This window comes from Lissotriton helveticus, chromosome 2_1, assembly GCF_964261635.1.
Source record: "Lissotriton helveticus chromosome 2_1, aLisHel1.1, whole genome shotgun sequence".
Lineage (NCBI taxonomy): Eukaryota > Metazoa > Chordata > Amphibia > Caudata > Salamandridae > Lissotriton > Lissotriton helveticus.
In genome coordinates this window covers 732,120,041-732,141,581 of record NC_136059.1, presented here as the reverse complement: position 1 = coordinate 732,141,581, position 21,541 = coordinate 732,120,041, and the positions used below count along the sequence as shown (strand labels likewise).

General features: G+C 47.1%; 1 protein-coding gene across 2 annotated transcripts in view; it reads left to right on the top strand.

The window, feature by feature from the left end:
• Positions 1-21,541, top strand: part of SLCO4C1 (solute carrier organic anion transporter family member 4C1) — a 662,960-nt gene that overhangs the window by 504,910 nt on the left and 136,509 nt on the right. For both annotated transcript variants that reach the window (XM_078675442.1, XM_078675443.1), the window contains one exon: positions 16,657-16,721. In XM_078675442.1, the coding sequence (XP_078531568.1) occupies positions 16,657-16,721 (65 nt within the window). The remainder of the gene's footprint in view (positions 1-16,656; positions 16,722-21,541) is intronic.

The window sequence follows — 21,541 nt, the reverse complement described above, 5'->3', positions numbered from 1 at the left end:
AAAATCTGGGCTTCTCCCATTGCCTGCAAGCATACAGGGTCCTAAAGACGGATCTTTCTGGGCATATCGTCTTTGCTTTAGCCAAATATTTGGGGTCCGTGTGGTATAAGAGGAGACATCTTTTAAATGGGGACCTATGAAAAATGTTAAAATGATAAACCCTGAGTTAGATATTTGTCAAAAGGCTGCTCCTTGTATTTGTATAATGTTTCTACATGTTTTAATGCTTGTATATATCTTAAACATTTATTGTTTTAATGTTTTACGTACCTTTTATGGCACATGATGCCGAAATAAAGATGATGATGATGATGATGGTACATCATATTCCCAGGGCTGGTAAATTAAATGCTATTAGTGGGCTTGAACTGTTCAACGCTCCGTCCATCATCCCCTTTGGTATTGCTTTGTTCACCCTAAGTTGGCAGAGTATGCCCAGACGTGGGTCCCTTCCTCACTTTGCCACTGGATTCAGGCTAGCCTGGCTGATGACAGCTGATTAGCCAGAAACCGGTCCCAGGATGCGTGTTTCCGGTCCAGGGAAGACATGGCTTGCCAGTTCGGGCAGGACTGTTCCCATGAGGCACAGGGTCAGACTGATTTGGATATTCCCTTGTCTCAACTGGGGTGGAGGAGTGAGCTAAAGAATGATGATGGATTAAACCCAGATCAGTTGACTGGGGGTGAGTGCTTGCCTGGTTCAACACTCCGTCCATCATCCCCTTTGGTATTACTAGTGGGCCTGCAGCACTTATTGTGCCATTCACTTAAGCAGCCCCTAAAACCATTTCTAAGGCCTGCCATTGCCGCCTGTAGGCAGTTTTTAACTGCCAGTTTGACTTAGCAAAATAAACCTTTTGCCAAGTCTAAAACTTTCTTTTTAATACATACAGGACACAACTGGGTTGGCCCTCAACAGCCCATAGGGCGGGGTGTATTGTATTTATAAAGTTGGACGTTTACATATGATTTAAAGGTGAATTATAGTACAATCTCATGTTTGTGTCATATAAGCTAAAATGTTGTCATCTATATGTGTTTCTTATAAAAACATATATCAACTTTACTTTAATGAAGATAACTTAAAATGCTCCTTTTTTCTATAGATGATGTAAGCTCTTAACATTTGAGGAAGCAATTTCTAAAGTATATATGTTGGCTAAATCAACATTTTTTTTAACAATATAGAAATATTGCAGACAGTGCTTAATTTGTAAGAAAATAAGTGCCGGGCCCTCACCAGGAGGCCACTAGAGCTAGCACCACCCATTGCCCCTGCCAGCGCTGCCAAAACAAAACTATTACAAAAAGAACAGTTGATGGACAAAATGCCCACCCCAGTAAAGAGATCATGGCCTAAACCCATTGTTTTTGGCTCCCCATGCAATTCCAGTTTAAACCCATCCATATGCAAATCACCCTGACCCTGCTCCCCATGAGAAATGTCTGGCCCGAACTGCCAGGCCAGGTCCTCCCTTGATCGGAAACAAGCCTCTGGGAACCGGTTTCGGGGTTTCACTCCTAATCAGGCAGGCTAGCTTGACTCCAGTGGCATGGAGAGCACAGGACCCACGTCTGGGCATACCCGTCCCATTCAGGTTGACAAATGCAAAAAGAACAATTGATTGACAAAATGCTGAACAATGTCCAACATTCACCCCAGTACAGACATCTGGTCCTAAATCATCGTTTATTAGCTCCCTATGTCTTTCCAGTTTAACCCCAGCCATATGCAAATCAGTCCTGACCCTGTTCTCTGTGGGAACTGTCCAGCCTGAACTGTCAGGCCTGGTGCTCCCTCAACTGGAAACAAGCATCCTGGGACCGGTTTCTGGGTTTCACCCCTCATCAGCCAGGCAAGCTTGACTCTAATGGCACGGAGAGCATGGGACCCACATCTGGGCATACCCGTCCCACCCAGGGTGACAAATGCAAAAAGAACAATTGATGGACAGAATGCTGAACAATGTCAGTAAAAAATTCACCCCTTTTCAGAGATCTGGGCATAAATCCATAGTTTATTTTGCTCCCCATGCCATTCCAGCCATATTCAAATCAGTCTTGACCCTGTTCCCTATAAAAACAGTCCAGCCCAAAATGGGGCGACATGGTGAGCAAAAGAACGATGGATTAAACCCAGATCTTTGTGATTTGGGGTGAATGCTTGCATTGTTCAGTATTCTGTACATCAAATATTCCATTTGCATTTGTCGCCCTCAGTGGGATGGGTATGTCCAGATGTGGGTCCTGTGCTCACTGCACCACCGAATTCAAGCTAGCCTGGCTGATGAGGGGAGATGCCCCGAAACTGGTCCCATGATGCTTGTTTCCGGTCCAGGGAGGACATGGCTTGGCAATTCAAGCTGGGCCGTTACCATGAGGAACAGGTCAAGACTGATTTGCATATGGCTTGGTCAAAACTGGGGTGGCGTGGTGAGAAAAAGAATGATGGATTGAACCCAGAACTTTGAGACCGGGGTTGAATCTTTGCATTGTTCAGTATTCCGTCCACTCATAAACATTAAACAAAACTATTAACCATAACACTCCTAAAAGTGTGACAAGTCAGACTATACCAGGCCCCCAAAGCTATAAGAATCTCTTGGGTGGCAGGTAGTAGTCATTTTAATGTATAATTATTAATAAACATCTGTTGTGGGGCTCATCTCTAAATTCGATACTAGGTGTCAGACTGCCATATGTACTGGTGTTGACAATTAAGTGCCGGTGTGGAGCACGGTAAACCACCAGCTCAAATTAAACACTGATTGTAGAACAGTTTATGGGTACAGAGAATGAACAGGTAGTAGCTCATATATAACAATGATCAGAACAAACAAAACAAACAAGACATAAATAATCCCTAAGGAAAAATCACATTAATTGGAACATTGAGTCAATGGAGGTACACTCCAAGATGAGGATAGAGCGCAATGGTACCTGCTAGAATAAAGGAAAATACAAGCATTATGTGTCAAAACAATGTCATGTATGACTTATAAAAACTTCAGAATCCATAGCGATCAGAGCATGAAGATGCAAGTGGTCAATCAGATCTGCAGGGGAAATTAAGTATTAAGAAATGTCATTTTTCCACATTCTCATGACTGATTGATCAGAAAGTCCATATTTGTAACCAGCTTCCTAGAGAATTGCTTGATAAATATATATTTTATTTCCTTAGACCATTTCCTTAGGATTTTTTATAATAGTCTTCCTTATTAGAAGCAGGTGATGATGATGACTTGCCGACTTCCTAATTGAAGTACTTCATAGATTTAATACTAGATCACATAAAGTAGCCTTTTTCATGTTACAGCAGTTATGGACCCCTAAGGTGTGCTATGCTGTGTTTAATGTTAATAAATGTTCTCTGCTCAGAAGAAAGAGATAGTGATGTGGGCCTTTGAATTATTGATCTTTTTATACCAAATCATGTTAATTATCAAGAAATGATTGTTTTCTTGGTATATGACTTTTTAAAGTCTTTCCTTTTATTGACCATTTTTCTGGCAATATATTGTGAATGATATGAGCTATTATGGTTGTTTTTGTAGCAGAATAAAGCTTGTTTTTATTTACTTTGATTTGATTTGCTGAGGTTTAGAATTATTTGGTCTATGATTTGAAAGTACATGATGATCTTTATCAAGTTCAAAAATTCTCTGAAATTTTCATTTTCAGTAGAAACGTCAGCAGGATTTCCTAGAAAGCACTACAATTTGGGCTCTCAATATTTTTGGGAACTTGAATACGTGCAAGTTATATTGGCAATTTCTCTTTTCCAAATCCATAGATGTTTCTACATCCGAGCTGATATGCTAGATAGTCAGTGGCATTTTTTTAGCGCTCATGTTATTCTCATTGTCCGATGTAATTATTGTTAATCCCACGATATCTCTTTGGAAGTGTTTAATTGCAGAACATATGGCATCCATATTTTTAAGAATCAGATTATTTCTTCTAGTAGTTTTTCAATTGACTCTTCAAGGGACTATACTACTTTAGATTTGGCAGAAGTAAGAGGAGTAGTTTGTTTTCTTTTGTAAGAAGAGTACTGCATAATTTTCATTTCCAAATTAGAAACACACATACTCGCAACATTTGAAATAGCAAATTGAGCTACATCATTATAGTTGTGTAATAAAGCAGTTTCTCTGGAGTATTATGAAGTATTACAAGATGTACACCAGAAGTTTAAAGCTGTTGGCGAACTACATCACGGATAAATTATCATACCGTTAAAAAGAGCAATTGGAATGGTTAAACCATCACCTTTAAGAAAGATAAAGAAATAGTAGGGCCCGCCACCACACACAATTAAGCCCTTCATACCCTCAATCACCTAAATTAAACTATACTCCGTAAGGAAGGTGCTCCAAAATCTCCAAGGTCATGAAAAAATGCCATACATGCCAAGCAGAGAATCTCACTCCACTTTCTTCTGCTTGGAAAGGCAGAAATGTGCCAGAAATCAGCAAATAAATCTTCTTAATAGCAGATATGGATCGGAGCTCACAGAGCATACGTCATGGATCATACACCCTCGTGTATCTCCCTCCCAGATAAAGAAAATCATAGCTACTAGATGTGATGCTGTGGAAGGATTCAAGTTATCCAAAAGGATGGTAAATGAGCTATGGTCCATGAGAGGGAGAAATTAATGCAAGAATAGGAAGGAAAACCATCATATAGTATTAAAGCAACTGGGTTTGACAAGAAAGCCAAACAATGGTAAGCAGTGGGCTGACCCAAAACCCACTACAAATAATGGTGCAGTCCACAATAGTTCTTTGCCAGTGGACAACCAAAAGCTGTCTGTAAGTAGTACTACTCAGAGATGGTCCAGTAATCCAGAGATGCTGTCAAATGACTAAAATAATGCTCATTTGGCAATAATTAGAGCTGGTGACACAAGCAGTACTCATGCACCTTTTTAAAAGGCATTGTGGAGTCATATGTTAGGTCCCGATTTAAGTCCATAGAGATGAACCATGGAGCATGTCACACCTGACTTAAAACAGTCCATAAAATGTCTAATCCTGGGAGGTATGATGAGATCAGAGGAGTTCTGAAGTTATGCTATATCAATATGAGTGGCTAAACTAAGAACGGTTTCTATATTTCCATATGGGTTAGTAGTTATGTGTCTCTTGTATTTATTCCAATCCCAAGTCAAAGCCTCACTTAATAGGACTCTGTTAACCCTTATAAGGCCGCCTGAAGCTCTGCCCTGCTTACTGCTACTATTTACAAAGTTTTACATCTCAGAATCGTTTTTGGAGATACATCCTTTAGTTAAAACTTGCAATAAAATATCATAAAATCTCTGCAAAAAGGATGCACCATCGGCTTCAGAAAGGTAACCATATTAAATTATATTAATTGGCATATAAATACAGATTTGGCTACTGTTAGGAGCTTGAACTCATAACAAGGTTAATGACCCGTGGTAAAAGAGATAACACTATGGGGCCACATGTTTTAACAAGTGTAAAGTCATGTTATCAGTAAAGAACAGTTAGGGCCTGATTATCGCCGCCATCTCTGGCCTGACAGACCTCTGGTCAGCGTTCCTGACACCGCCACTACAATGCGACCGCACATGGTGAGTTTGCATATTTCCATTTCCCTATGGGAGCTTGTGCTGGGGCTGTAAGCCGGCTGTAGCACAAGCTCCCATGGAGAAATGGGAGCCTGTGTAAATCCCTGCACCACGTGGCAGGCACATCACAGTGCCTCTCACATAGTGCAGGGATTAACAAGGGGGCACCATAGGTGCCCACCATACCCCTAACTAGAGCCTGCAGAGACTAATGCTTTCCAACAGGCTTTTTATGTTGGAAAGCCTGTCGGAATCTGACATCATAATCGCCACAGCGTAAATGCCATTTGTAGGGGGTTATGAGCAACCTCCAACTGGCCTACGAGCTCCTTGTGCCCATCGGTCCGACCGGCCGGTTTCAAATCCGGCAGCTTTTATCATAATAAGGCTGTTGGATTTGAAACCTACGATGTAAGTCAGAAAGCCTCCGACCTGTGGTTGAAGGCTTTTTGACTCACATCAAAATAGGCCCCTTGGCCGCCCAGCAACAGAAATGAAATAGCCTACTACTGACATAAAGGTAAGCATAGAGTATCTTAAATTGAAAACAACGGTAATAGATGACAAGCGATAATCTTCTTATTAAGCCTTTAGAAGTGTTAGCAAAAGAACTGTAGCATGGGTTTGAGGAGTCAATTTGGTTCCTGATATCCACAGATTCTAGTCACACAAACAGAAGCCCATACAGTGACAAATGGAAAAATGCACTTGACCATTACAGATGGGCAGCAGTGAGTAAACGTGTATTCTAAAATTTTCCCCAGTGACCCGAGCTGGTTTTGTAAGAGAAACCGATGATAACTCAATTTGCAAGTGTATTTTTCGTCTTAGATTGTGCTTTGGTGCATTGGCACTGATCTATTTTCACTGTGCATAAACAAACTGCCTTTTAATTGTTAATGCTCCCATTCCTCAATATATCACTGTGCGAACTCTTGTCCTTCAGGAAAAAACTCAATTCTGTTATTGGTCTATGAAAGCTTGGTACAGACCAGTCATAGTACTCTGCATTTATTGGCTATTTTCAAGTTTTTGGGCCAAATGTATGATGCTCAAATGGGTTCACAAATGCCGAATTTCCCCCTTTGCGAACTCATTTGAGCAAAATGGTATGTATGTAGCAAATTTCAGTGCAAAATAAGGAATCGCAAACTTGCGATTCCTTATTTTGCGATTGCATTTAAGGAATCGCAAAAATTGCGATTCTTTAAATGCAATGTATGATGCAAAAAAAATTGCTAATTGTCCCTAAGGAATCGCAAATTACCACCAACTTCAAGTTGGTGGTAATTTGCGAATTTCTTGAAAAATGCCCATTTTTGCATTTTTCAAAGTGCCATGTGATGCACATACATGTGCACCACATGTGCACCCATGCTTATTTCAGGGGTGCAACAGGGTGTCCTTTGGACACCCCTGCACCCTTGAAATTATTCTCAATTTGCGATTAGCAAATTGTGAATCACAAATTGAGAATAATTTCACATTCATTCCTATGGGCCTCCTGGCCCATAGAAATGAATGGGAAATGATTCCTTAATTGCGATTAGCAATTTGCTAATCGCAATTAAGGAATTTTAAGAAATCGCAAAAAAATAGCGAATTTCTACACACATACCATTTTGCAATTCGCAAATAGTGATTCCTTAAAAAGCGCTATTTGAGAATCGCAAAAGGGTATCTTGATACATCTGGCCCCTAGTCTCCTATCTGACAATCATGTGTCCCAAATCTTGACTCTCTGATGCACATAATTAAAAACCTGTACAGTGCACAATAGATCAGAATGCCTGACCACCCTAATGTTAATGACTCAAATTATAAATAGGACCCTGATACATGTTTGGTATTCAGTCCCAATAAATAATGTTTGATGTAACTGTATGGTGCTAATGTTTAAAATGAAGTCAATTCGGGAAAGCAAACAATTTTTTCCATACTGTGAAAATTTGTTTAAGAAATGCTCCTTTGAAAAATGGTTCTCTCAATAAGACAACAAACTCAATAGAACTATTGAAGAATATAGACATAAATAGAGAGGCTGCTTCCGAATTTTTTTTAAGGCCTAATTTATACCTTTACAGTATGGATACTCTGTCCCAGCAGTGATGGAGTATCCATACTGCAAAGACGGTGGTCCATCTGCCCGAATTAAATGGTGGCAGACCTTTAGTTTAATCACAGCAGAAGCGACTCTGTCTCTATCATGATAAAATTCCTCTAATGGCCCAATGGAGTAAGGGCCGTCTAAGGTTGACCTCTAACTCCGCTCACCCCCTTCACGATTTACTTGTTGAAAATAAAAAATAAACCAGTTTGTTGTACGGCTCTGTCATGCATGACAGGGCCATGTGTCAATCTGCATAAAAACTTGACAGGATCTTCCGTGATGGTGGGTCTTGGCAATGCTTTCAAGTTCAAGTTCAAGTTCAGGAATTTATATAGTGCACTACTCACCCGGAGGGTCTCAAGGCGCTTGGGGAGGGGGTTCATTATTTATCGAATAGCCATGTTTTAAGTTCTTTTCTGAAGGAGATGTGGTTCTGTGAAAGGCGGAGGTGAGTGGGGAGTGAGTTCCAGGTCTTGGCCGCCAAGTAGGAGAAGGATCTACCTCCCATGGTGGATCTTTGGATACGCGGAATTGTGGCGAGGCCTTGGTTGGATGATCTTAGTTGGCGGGTGGGTGTGTAGAAGGATAGTCGAGTATTGAGGCATTCGGGCCCTAGTTTGTAGAGGGCCTTGTGTGCGTGGGTGAGGAGACGGAATGTTATTCTGTTGTTGACGGGAAGCCAGTGGAGGTCTTTCAGGTGGCCGGTAATGTGATCTTGGCGAGGGATGTCCAAAATGAGTCTCGCTGATGCGTTTTGGATGCGTTGGAGTTTTTTCTGTAATTTGGCTGTAATTCCGGCGTAGAGGGTGTTTCCGTAGTCTAGTCGACTCGTAACCAGTGCGTGGGTTACAGTCTTTCTTGTCTCGGCGGGGATCCAGTGGAAGATTTTTTTGAGCATACAAAGTACGTTGAAGCAGGAGGATGAGACGGCGTTGACTTGATTGGTCATCGAGAGTGTAGAGTCTAGGATGAAGCCAAGGTTACGTGCGTGGTTCGTGGGTATGGGTGCTGAGCCCAGATCCGAAGGCCACCATGAGTCGTCCCAGGCAGAGGGGTTTGATCCTAGGATGAGCACTTCCGTTTTGTCTGAGTTAAGTTTAAAGCGGCTGTCTTTCATCCATACGGCTACTTCTTTCATGCCTTCATGAAGATTGGTTTTGGCGGTGTTGGGGTCTTTGGTGAGGGAAAGGATCAGTTGGGTGTCGTCAGCGTAGGAGATGATGTTAAGGTTGTGTTGACGCGCGATGGAAGCGAGTGGACTCATATATAAACGTTGAAGAGGGTGGGACTGAGTGATGATCCTTGTGGTACACCGCAGATAACTTCGGTGGCCTCTGATTTGAACGGGGGAAGTCGGACTCTCTGAGTTCTCCCAGCTAGGAATGAGATAATCCAGTCTAGGGCTTTTCCTTTTATGCCGATGTTACTGAGGCGTTGTATGAGTGTGCTGTGACAGACAGTGTCGAAGGCGGCGGAGAGGTCGAGTAGAATGAGGGCCACTGTTTCTCTGTTGTCCAGTAGTGTTCGGATGTCATCTGTTGCTGCGATGAGGGCGGTCTCAGTGCTGTGTTTGGCTCGAAAGCCGGACTGAGAGGGATCGAGGGAGTTGTTGGATTTGAGGAAGGCGGCAAGTTGGCTATTGACGGCTTTTTCAATGACTTTGGCCGGGAATGGGAGGAGGGATATGGGGCGGTAGTTTTTAAGTTCAGAGGGGTCTGCTGTGGGTTTCTTCAGGAGGGCGCTGACTTCGGCATGTTTCCAGCTTTCTGGGAAGGAGGCAGAGATGAAGGAGCAGTTGATGATATCTCGGAGATGGGGTGCGATGATGGAGTCTGCTTTGTTGAAGATGTGGTGGGGACATGGGTCGGTTGGCGAGCCAGAGCGGATGGAATTCATGAGGCGTGGTGTCTTCAGTGGTGATTGGGTTCCAGGCGCTGAGATTGTGAGAGGGCGGTTTAGTTTCTGAGGGGGGTGGAGAGGATTGTTTGTTGGAACTGTTTTCGAAGCTGTTATGTATGTCGGCAATTTTGTTGTAGAAGAAGGAGGATAACGAATCGCAGAGGTCTTGGGAGGGAGTGATGTCGTTTGAGGCTGCGGTGGGGTTGGTGAATTCTTTGACGATGTTGAATAGTTCCTTGCTGTTATGGGCGTTGTTGTCGAGTCGATTCTTGAGTGCTGATTTCTTGGTGGCTCGGATCAGCTGGTGGTGTTTGCGGGTGGCTGCCTTGAAGGTGGTCATGTTGTCGGTGGTTGGGTTTTTTCTCCTTGTTTTCTCGAGAGTTCGGCATAGTTTTTTGGATTTTTTTAGTTCATTGTTGAACCAGGGGGCCTTTTTGCTGTCTTGTTTGGTGTGATGGTTTTTCAAGGGTGCTAATTCGTCAGCGCTGTGAGTGATCCATTGTTTGAATTTGATGGCAGCTAGGATTGGGTCCGATGAAAGGTCGGGTGGGTTTTGGTTGAGCGATGTGAGGAGTTGGTCGTGGTGATTTTGTTCCATTTTCTTCGGGGGATAGGTTGTGGGGGGTTGTGGGTCGAGGTGGTTTTGTAGCTGAAGTGAACACAACTGTGGTCCGTCCAGTGGAGAGCTGTGGTGCGATCGAAGGAGATGTGTTTCCTGGAGGTGAATATTGGGTCGAGCGTATGTCCGGCTATATGGGTGGGGGTGTCAACAAGTTGTTTGAGGCCGAGATTGGCCAGGTTGTCAAGAAGGGTGATGGTGTTGCTGTCGTTGTTATTTTCCAGGTGGAAGTTGAGGTCTCCCAGTAGAATGTAGTCCTCGGAGGAGAGGGCGTGTGGGCTGATGAAGTCAGTGATGTCTTCGCTGAATTGTGTGCGGGGTCCTGGTGGCCTGTAGATGAGGGTGCCTCTGAGTGTGGTCCTGGGGTCGGTGTGGATCTGGAAGTGGAGGTGTTCGGCGGTTGTAAGGTTATCGTCGGAGCTGGTCGTGATTTTGATGGTGTTCTTATGGACGATGGCGATGCCTCCTCCTGTTTGGTTGGTGCGGTCTTTTCGGATAATCTTGTAATTGTCCGGGATGGCTATGGCGATATCGGGTGTTGATGATGCGTTCATCCATGTCTCAGTAAGGAAGGCGACGTCCAGTGATGTGGTGTCGAGTAGATCCCAGAGTTCGGTGGCGTGTCTGTGGACCGAGCGGGTGTTCAGCAGGATGCACTTCAAGTGGTTAGAGTCTGAGCCGTGTTTGGGGTTAGTGGATGTGGTGTGGGTCATGATGCTGGTAAATTTGCAGGAGTGGCAAGCGAAGGGTCCATGGGTGTGTCCTGGGGCAGCTGCGCAGCATAGAGGTGTGCATCCGGGTTTAAGGGCTAGGAGGTTGGCGGTGTCATACGTTATGCGGGAGGAGTGGGGTTTGCGTGGACCAGGGGGTCTGGCCCTGGGTGCGGTCCAGGCGCGGACGGGCGTAGACGGGCTTACCTTTGGCGCACCTTCGGCGCGCATGAGGCGCGGTCGCTGCGCGTGAACGCTGCGCGCGAATGCGTCTGTCATATATGAATAGTGGAAGGGGAGGGGCGAGGGAGGAGCAGCTGGGAGGCTTTAAGAAATAACCAGCAACTTGGTGGTTAATTCTTTATTTGGCATGCACAAGTGCAGTCACAGTGGCTGAGTATATTACTTCTTCTCCCAGACTACCAAGCCTCAGTCAGCCAGATTATAAATTGGTCCCTTTGTTTCCATGGAGGGAAAAAGCTGTTATCGCAAAATTACATGGTGACATAAATTAGGGTGGGACTGAACTCCAGTGGAGTAAGATGGGGAATTTGACACACCCAGCCGGCCGACTCCATCCAGCCACATACATTCTCTAATCTCCAGCCGTGTGAGCCCCCAAAGAGAAAGAGAGGGCCACCTGTGCTTCCGGAGCACGAACAAGGGTGAAATTGTGGCCCCAGACTGCAGCGTCCCTGACTTTATTCAAGGGGCTGGGAGCCGCACGACCGCAAAGTCAAAATGGCTTTGGCACTGATCTAACATGGCCGGGCCAGCAGAGCCAACTGCAGAGAGAGGCGCTCACGTGAAGCAGAGTAGGACAGTGGGGAGAGTATTCCTGGAGGAGACTTGTGACTGAGTGGGGGCCATGGCGATGAGTCAGGGGAGTGGCTGTGATCACAAAGACCACAGAGGAAGTGAAATTTGGCCACGCAAGCCACACTAGGAAATGCAAATAATCTCACGGGGCGCCTCCCCTGGAAGTTGAAATACCAGCACTTTAGGGTGGCGGGTGAATGTGAAGCCCTAATTGATCGGCAGCAGCACTCATGCAGTGGGGACTCGCTGGCCCCCTGGGGAGATCTGGTAGGGACATTAGGCCCCAATGTGGTGAGGCTAATCACAAGGACATTGTGGCACTGAAGCCTGGCCGAGGTGCGGAGTCCAGATGCGGATCGCTTCTCCCCCTGTTGAATAATAGATGGGTGGCTGGCTTGTATACTCAAAGGAAGAATGCCGATGATGGTAAGCTGAGATTACAGACCTAGTTGACCTGATGGTTCTGCTACCGCCATGGGTGTGGGAGAGTGCTCCCTGCAAGACTTATCCGAAGGGGATCCATCCTCCTGCCCGCACTGTCAGAGATCCAGCAGGAGGATCCGCCCTCCATATAAAGGTCTACTATTGAATTCCATGATTGTCATTCCCCCTGCCACAGGCTACCATGGGCAAAACAGCCAAAAAGAAAGAAATGGTTCCCCGACTGCCCTCTCAGCTAGGGACCAGGGATGCTGAAGAGGGGGATAGGACTGTGATTGGTCCACCGGTGGTCATGAAGGGGGTTACTTTGGATGTCATACTATGAGTGAGCAATGACTCTCATAAAGCCCTAGAATTAATAATGGACATGGTTGTAGGAGAAATGGGGATCCTTAGGAAATACCACAGCTACCTGGCTGAACGGGTTACTACTGCAGATCAACTCAGACTATTATAACCCTGGAATTGGAGTACCAGAGAGAGAGCCTTTCATCCATGGAGAGCATGGTCAGGACCCTAGAGTACTGTGCTTAGGATGCTTAAAATAGGACCCTTTGGAATAACATTAAAATAATTGGATTACCTGATTGGATGGAGGGGTCTAACGTTCCTGGACAAACAGCTGCAGGAGGTGGTAGCGCTGGAGGATATTCCTGGAGGGGGCACATAGAGTTCCAACAAAGCCACCAACACCTTGAATGGTTCTTTGCCTAGTTGTGGCTATGCTACTTCATTACAAAGACCGGTACCACAACTGCACCAGGCTAGGCTGAGGGGGGACATAAAGGTGGAAAATAGCAGGATTATTATTTTTCCAGAATTTACATGTGAGGTCCAGAAAAAAAGAACCACCTTCATGGATGCTAATAGGTGCCTCCAGCAGCTGGGGTTACAATATGAGATGTTTATATCCTGCTAGATTAGGAGTGGTTACCGCAGATGGTGTACAATTTTTTCACTCACCACAAGTATGGGACTGGTTAGAACGACAACCCTCCACTGCTGTCCTCCCGGCCTCTTGGGCTGAAGACCCTCTCGGAAGAAACCTAGACATCAAATGCGAGGACTTAGTCGATGGCCCTTTCTCATTTTATAGCTCAGCAGGAACAATTACGAACAGTGGAAACAGCAGTGAAACCGAAGGGAGCTGGAGTGCCCCACTGACTGGCAGAGGAGGTGGCTGAAGTTAGTGACTCAGACTCGGGCCATTATTTGAGTTCTACGGCTGGCTCAGACACTGTCCTACCTCAACTGACCCCTCAAGCAGTGGATGATCTCCTGTGACTGGGGAACCATGACTGATGGATAAGTATGATTTCAGTTTGGTAGATGTTCGATATATCATGCACCTGGTGCCTTGAGGAAGGGTGTTTTCCCTCAGCTGTGTGTGACTGCTGTTTGAACTTTGCTGGTTGGAGGAGTGGCTTTCCGTGAAGCACCCACGCAGGTGCATGCCCCACTAAGAGTGAGTATGGCCACTATCTATTTTTGGGTTTGGATGGGGTGATGTTGCCTTCTTGTCCTGGGGTCGGGGAGATGGGGTTGTTGTTGCTGTTGAGCTATGTCATTTGGAAATGAATGTGGTGGTCTTAAGTTGAGAGGATGAAACTCAAGTCGGAAGCAACTCTGCTACATAAGTGCAGGGGTGGAATAGTACTACTTTCTTATGGCTGCAACCTTGAGTCCTGGTATGTCTGTGGGCTGAATAATATACCCGAAAGATATAAGGTTTACTCCTACGTCAAGAGATGAGGAGTCCACTTAGCCGTTTTGCAGGAAACACACCTTACAGCTAAGGAGGGGTTAGCACTTCACAGGCACTGGTGAGGACAGACATTTTACACCACACACTCCGCTTTTGTGAAGGGTGTTTGTATATGGGTGCAACCTTCCTGAAAACCAGGGAGCTGCACTACCCGGCGGGACAGTACGCTGTGGTGACAGGGAGAATATCTGGGTGGGACCTGGCAATAGTTAACATATATGCCCCAAAAGTGGGCCAAATGAGCTTTCTGGTAAAGATGTCCCAGGGGTTGAAATCATAGGTTGTGGTAAGGTTTATAAAAGGCTTGGCACACCTGTATTCTCTCAAGCCTATATTTGATGCTATAGAGGAATCTCAATTTGGGCCTGATGTTCCTCGTGTATACTCCGTATGAGCTGATGTATAGCTGCTCATTGTGTTTTCTGACTCTAAAGACTGTCTACTTTGTTTTGATACTTCAACTCATTGTGTGAATGAGCTTTAAGCTCTGTCAGTGCAGTCACCATACACCACATTTTTACAGACAAAATGGTGCAGAAGACCAGGGCAGCCTTTTTGCCAAACGTTGTGACTGCATTTCACATTGGGCAATCCAGCACCATCCCAAAGTTCTATGCTCTGCCTCACCCCTTAAATGAGGAGGAGAGACCTCATTTGCTGGACTCCAAAAGACCCATTCACCATAAGGGCCATCTTCCACCACCAGTGCTTGATTAGCATCACCAACTGAGTGCAAAGCAACTGCCTCAAGCTCAACACATACAAGACAGAAGTACTGATTTTGAGGAACAACACCTCTCTGTGTAACGACTCGCGGTGGCTTGCTGAACTGGGACCCTTCTCCACCCCCTCTTACCACTCTTGGAAACTCTGCATCATCTTGGACAGCAAACAAACTTGAAGAACCTGATCCACGCAGTCTCCTCCACCTGCTTGCTCACCCTGGTGAATGCCCTGAAAGATCCTCAAAGGGTTCCTATTCTCCATCAGACGCACTGTCACTCAAGCTCTCATCACCAGCCCCTTGGACTATGGGAACAGTCCGCAAGAATCAGAATACACCTCCTGAAGAGACTGCAGGCCATTCAGAACTCAGCGGCCAGACTCATCCTTGACCTCCCCAGATGGACCCACATTACCCAACACCTGAAGAAACACCACTGCATCCCCTTCCACAAGAGATGTAATTTCAAGATGCTTACCCACGCCTAGAAAGCGCTGCACAACCCAGGACCAACAAACATTAACCAGCACCTGAGCATCTACCAACTCTCCAGACTTCTGTGCTTCATCTCTTTCTCCCTCGCTCACCACCTCCATCCGCTGAAGAACAATGGAGGGCACGCCTTCTCGTACCTCGCCACAAAGTCCTGGACCAGCCTCCCTCTCCATCTCCGGACCTACCTTCTCTAGGAATGCAGAAGGGGCCTCAAGACCTGACTTTTCAACGGCACCTGAGCAGCTTGACTCACAGCGCTTGGATACACTTTCAGGGTATGAGGTTCATGTTATAAATCTTGATTGATTGATCGCTTGGTTGACCAGGTGGATGTGATCTTGTGGATGGTCAGCTTATGAACCTTGATCCAGGTAGGTTTTTAACTTTGAAAAAGTCGATAAAAGCTATAAATGATGTGGTCCTACAGATTTGTTCGCTAGATCACTTTTTCATTATATGGACTGATCCATATAATCATTATATGGATTATATGGATGATCACTAACTGCAAAAAATTGTCATTGTCGGCCCATTAAACATTCATCAGTGTTGTTTGGGCTTATTAGCTATAGATGTGCAGGCAAGGAGCAATATGTTTCCCTTGCTGTGCGTTGCGATAAGCTGTGCAAAAATCAATTGCTTCTAGCATTTCCTCATTTTAATTTCACTTACTGATTCGTTTGTTCAATAATGATGTTCTTTGTAGTGTTTCATTAATAAGGATAATTAACTAAACTAATAATATATCTGCAGCACAGTTATAAATTACACACACGTATACTATCATAAAACATGACTGGCAATTTGATAATTAGATTATATTTCAGTTTGGAAGCTGCACTTCTTTCCCTTCAAAAGCGGTCAAAACTGAGTATTTTTTAACTAAGGCATTCATTTTGCTATTCTAATTGTTATATGTGCACCTTCTTTTCAGGCTTTGCCTGTGTTGCAGGCTTCCAACACAAAAGCTTGGGAAGGATCTATAAGAAAAGAAATTATTCATGTGTTCCAAAGTATTGTGTTCTTCATTTTAAGTTTTACATCTGACTCGCAAAACGTTTTCTTCTAACACACTCACATACCTTAAAAATATATTTAGAGCCCATACCAATGCTAGAAATCTTTGTTTAAAATGAATTATCTGTTGGTTGTTACAAAAGTGTGGTTGAATAATGGAGAAGGAAGACATTCTCCTTTGTTGACTGACTGCAAGGTATAGAAGTTCCTGCTGCTGTAAAAGCAGCATGCTAAAGAAAAATCCCCCTTCTGGTTAGAGACAGATAAAAACACACTTGTTCGAATTGTACTTATATGCTTTTCCTCTATTAAAATTATTTGAACCTATGACTATTATTATTATTTGCATGTGGCTTCCGCTGAATCTGAAATTTTGATGTGGGCAAGTTCTTTATCTAGTATGAAAAATGGTATGAGTTTGGCCAAATTCAAAATAACTCCCTCATTTTCAGGTGTGTACCAGACAAGCAGCGATCCTTCGCTCTCGGAGTGCAGTGGTTGTTTGTGCGGTTATTAGGTAAGGCATTATTTTTCATTTATATCCTGATAGTGGTTTACCTTTCACCTATAAACTTTAACAGCAGTCAGTAATGCATGAGCGACAGCAGTACTTTTATGTCAGGTAGAAAACGTGAATAAGTGAATTCTGACTTGTATAGCGGACTTCCCCATAAAATATTGAAGTATTCCCTTTCACTGTGCCTCCGTAGAAAGATATTTTCACATGCCCTTCACATAAATAGTTTTATTTGTGTTTCCAGATTAGGTCATGACTACAAAATGTTTATGAGTAGCCTGAGATAGTCAGTGCATTGGAAATGGCCAACGACCTGTAACGTTCCCTTTTTTGCCCTCACCCTCAATGCTTGTTGGCAAAATATTCACCATGTTAATGGATTTTCTATGATAAAAAGTGCACTTCATGATTATAACACTCCACAAATTCTGTGAGTCATGGTTTATGCACATCTGCCTTCAATTTATATAAATAATATAGTTCTTCAGAAATGTTCGTTTCCCGATGTTTCTTGTTCTGTGGGTTGTAGGTACTGATGCCTCTTTGAGACCACCAAAATTAACGACTGTTCGCTTTCAAGACCACACAGTTTCTTCATACAGGTGTTATAGTTTGTAATAGAGGAAACACTACATTACCTCTACGTCCCTCGTCCTCGACCCAGTCATCACTCATGAGGTATTCCACACAGACAGGAAACAAAACAGGAAACGCTTTTAGGCTCCACCCCCCCTCCTGTCAGGTGCTATATCAGACCTAACCACCAGAAGCACAACCTGTTTTGTTTCCTGTCGGTGGATTACTTGATGGGAGACGCTGGGGTTTGTGCCGAGCACTTACCTGCGTCTTTGTCCTGTGGCTCCTCCTCTGCTGGGCTTTGGGGGGCTCCCGTGGACCGTCGTGGGATCTCTTGGAGTGGGGCTGCTGGGCTTCCCTGTCTCCGCCTGGGCTCAGGTGTCCTGGGCTGCTTGGCTTCTCGGGTCTTCCTGGTTTCCTGCTGCCCTGCTGTTCCTCCTGCGGCTGCCCTGATGTTCTCCTGCTGTGCGAGGGGTCCTTGGTGGTGTTGGCCTGCTCCCTGCTGTGGGCATACAGGTAGGGGCTGTGTGCGCTGTTTGCTGTAGCGTAATGCTCCCTGTTTATTCTCTGGCCTCTCGCCCTGGCCGTCTCTGTGTGGGGGCCCGGTGTCTCCTCCCGTTGTCTCTTTTGTGGTGCGGAGGGGGGGGGTTGTGTTGCTCCTTCCCCCTCTCCGGGGGACACAGGTCGGTTCTGGCCTCTCGCCGGGCTTCCTCTGCGGCTCCGTGAGGTCGCCCGGCTGTTCTCCTGTGTCCGCGCATGCGCTTTGTTCGCGCATGCGCGGTTGAGCTTCCTTCCTGACACTGATCGGACCGGACGTCCGGGTGGGCTCCGGGCGCTCCGGTCCTTGGATGGTTTGCCTGCGGATGGGGTGAGTGTCTGTCTCTTTCCCCTGCAGCGGCATTTTTCTCCTTGTTGCCGCGCCGGCTGTTTGCCCGCGTTTTTTTTCGTATATTTTGCCCGCCCCACCCCCTTTTCCTCTGGCCTGTTGGTTGGCTGGGGGGTCCGGGGCTTGCCTCACTGCCTGTTTTTCTGTAAGCTTGTGAGGGGGGGGGGCTATTTTTTGGATGTGCCCTACATATATATATATATATATGTCATCCCCTGGGAGGGAGATGTTTTTTCTTGGTGGTGTTCATTCTTCTTGGTCACTCCTTTGTGCTTTGGTGTGTTGGTCATGGGGAAGCATCATTGTGGGAGGAAGCATTCCTCCCCTGTGCCTCCCTCTTCCACAGGTTCCGGAGGGGACGCCTCTCCTCCTCCTGTGTAGCGTGCCAGGTAGGCTGATGATGAGCGGCTTAAGCGCCTTATCCTGGAGACTCTTTCTGATTTCAGGGCGACCAGGGAGGATGCTGCTGGTCTTTCTGGTTCTGCTGCCCTTTGTTCCGATATTTCCTGATGAATCTGCGCCTCGTACCTCTCAGGCTTCGCTCTTGCCGCTGTTTCGGAAGCCTGTTGCCTCTTCCTTGCTGGTACATCCTTTTGTGTCTGATGTCCTGCTGAAGGAGTGGCGGGTCCCGGATCATGTTGCCATGCCCAGGTTTATGTCTGAGCTTTATCCATTGCGGGATATGGCGGACACTTTGCCTGATTCCATTCCTGTGGACTCTGTGGTGGCCTGTCTTGTGGGTCGTCCTTCCATGGCTGATGGTGTCATTCTGGAGGATGGTGTGGACGAGTAGGTGGATTCTGCCCTGATGAAGTCTTTTGTTGCCTCGCACCTGGCTGTTCGTTCTGGCGTTTATGGGGTGTATGTGGCCCAGTCTCTGCTGACCGATTTCGAGTCCCTGTTTTCATCTATGCAGGAGGGTGCCAGTTGTCCGGAGTTGCTGGAGTCTATGGAGCGCCAGGTGGGATTCCTGTTGGACATCGCCTTTGATTCTGTGAGGGCTTCTGTGGTACCTCACTTGCTGCCCGTCGTATCCTGTTGCTGAGGGATTGGAAGATGGACAGCGTTCCATGGCTTTGTGGCTGCCTTTCACCGGTGCCCGTCTGTTTGGTGACTCGCTGGAGGAACAACTGCTCAAGGTCTTCAAGGAGCGCAAGCATTCTTTGTCCTTTCGTGATCTTCCGCCCCGTGGGTGTTCCTCCTTCTCTGGTGCCAGGTCTTTCCGCCAGCCTTCCAGTTTTCAGCAGTCCTCTTTTCGGAGTCAGCGTGGCGCTGGCCGGTCTTTTCCCAGGAAGTTTCAGGAGGAGTCCCGGAGGGGTGCCGGGTCTGGTACGCAGCGTTCCTGGCTATGCCAGCCTTGGGGACGTTCTCGCTGGTGGTCCGCCTCTGGTTGGTGGGAGGCTTCGCCAGTTCCTTCCTGCTTGGCGCCTGACGACCTCCGTCAGATGGGTGCTGGATGCCCTGTCGAGGGGTTACCAGATTGAGTTCCTGTCCCCCCGTGTTCCCTCCGGGGTGGTGGTGGCCCTTTCTCCTCGGGATGCCTCCCACTGTCTGGCCTTGTCGGACGGGGTTCGTTCCTTGGTCAGCATGCCTGCAGTTGTCCCTGTTCCATTGGCGGAGGGGGGTTGGGCGTCTACTCCGTCATCTTTGTTGTGCCAAATATCACAGGGAGCTTCAGGGTGGTCATCAACCTTCGGGGTCTGGACTTGTTCGTGAGGAAGTTCCCGTTCAAGATGGAGACGCTCCAGAAGGTTATCCCGCTGATCCAGTCCGGTTGGGTGTTCTCCACTCTGGTCCTGCAGGATGCATACCTGCATGTCCCGGTGGCTGTGAGGGATCAGCGTTTCCTGCGCTTCTGCCTGGAGGGTCGTCACTGGCAGTTCTGCGTCCTTCCCTTCGGTCTTCCGTCCACCCCCAGGGTGCTCGCCAAGGTGGTGGCTCCCTTGGTGGCCCATCTCCATCTCCTGGGGGTTGGCCACCACGGGTCTGTGTTCCCGTATCTGGACGATTGGATGGTTCAGGCTCCGTCCCTGGAGGTCTTGTCTCGCCACCTTCTCTTGACCATGTCTACGCTCAGGGAGCACGAGTTCTTGATCAACTTGCCGGAGTGCCACCTGGAGCCTGCCACCCGGAGGACCTTCCTCGGAGCTGTGTTCGATTCTGTGTTGAGCGAGGTGTTCCTGCCGGACGCCCGGATTCGTCGCCTTCAGACGTTGCTGAGGAAGTTGTTGTCTCGTACCTCGGCTCCCCTCCTTCAGTGGCTGGGGGTTCAGGGCCACATGCTTGCTTCTGTCTTCACCATGCCCTGGGCCAGGGTTCTTCTGCGCCCTCTGCTGTGGCATGTGCAGCGGTGGGTCCCTTTCCTGTCCTGGTTTCTGCTGTTCCTGTGCCCGTGTCTCTGGACATTGTGTCTGCTCTTCAGTGGTGGCTGGATCCTTTCCACCTTTCTGTGGGGATGTTGTTCCGTCTGCCTCCTCCTCTGGTTGTGACCACGGATGCCAGCGCTTCCGGCTGGGGGTGCGTCTCTGGTCCATTGGGCTGTGCAGGCCCGTTGGCTCCCGGTGGAGTCTCGCAGGTCCTCCATCTGGTGGGAGTTGTCTGCGGTGGAGAGGGCGCTCCGCTTTTTCTATCTTCGTCTGAGGAGTTGACGTGTCCTGGTGAGATCGGACGACACCGTGTCTGTGGCCTACCTCATTCCCCAGGGGGGGACCCGCAGTTCTTCCCTGATTCTGGTGGCCTGCTCCATTTTGGACTGGGCGGTGTAGATTCTTCTGGCCCTATCTGCTCGGCTCATGGTGTGGACAACGTGGTGACGGATTCGTTGAGCCGGAGGTTTCCTTCGTCTCTGCTTTGTCTGAGATTCGGGACTCCGGATCTGGACTTGTTCTCCTCCAGGTCCAATGCCCTGGTTCCCCTGTTCTGCTCCAGGTCTCCCGAGGTGGGCGCCTCGGTGTGGATGCCTTGTCTCTCCGGTGGCCTCCTTGGCCTTTTTGTGCCTTTCCTCCCTTTCCTCTGATTCCTGCCTTCTTGCTGGAGGTTCAGCGGGAGGGGGCTCAGGTGGTGGCTGTTCTTCCGCTCTGGCCGAGGAGGTCCTGGTTTCCTCTGCTGCTGGGCCTCGCGGTGGGCCCTCCTTGGCTTCTGCCCCGCTACCCCTCTCCTCTGGGGTCCCCATCGCCTCTTCTGGTTCCCCTCTCCTTGACGGTCTGGTGGTTGCACGGTTGTCTCTTGGGGTCCATGGTCTGCCCGACCACATCATTTCTGTGATGCAGGCCTCTCATGGGCCGTCTACTTTGTCTTCCTGCTCGGAGCACTGGGCTTCCTTCTCGGGGTGGTGTTCCTCTTCTGGTTTGTCTCCTAC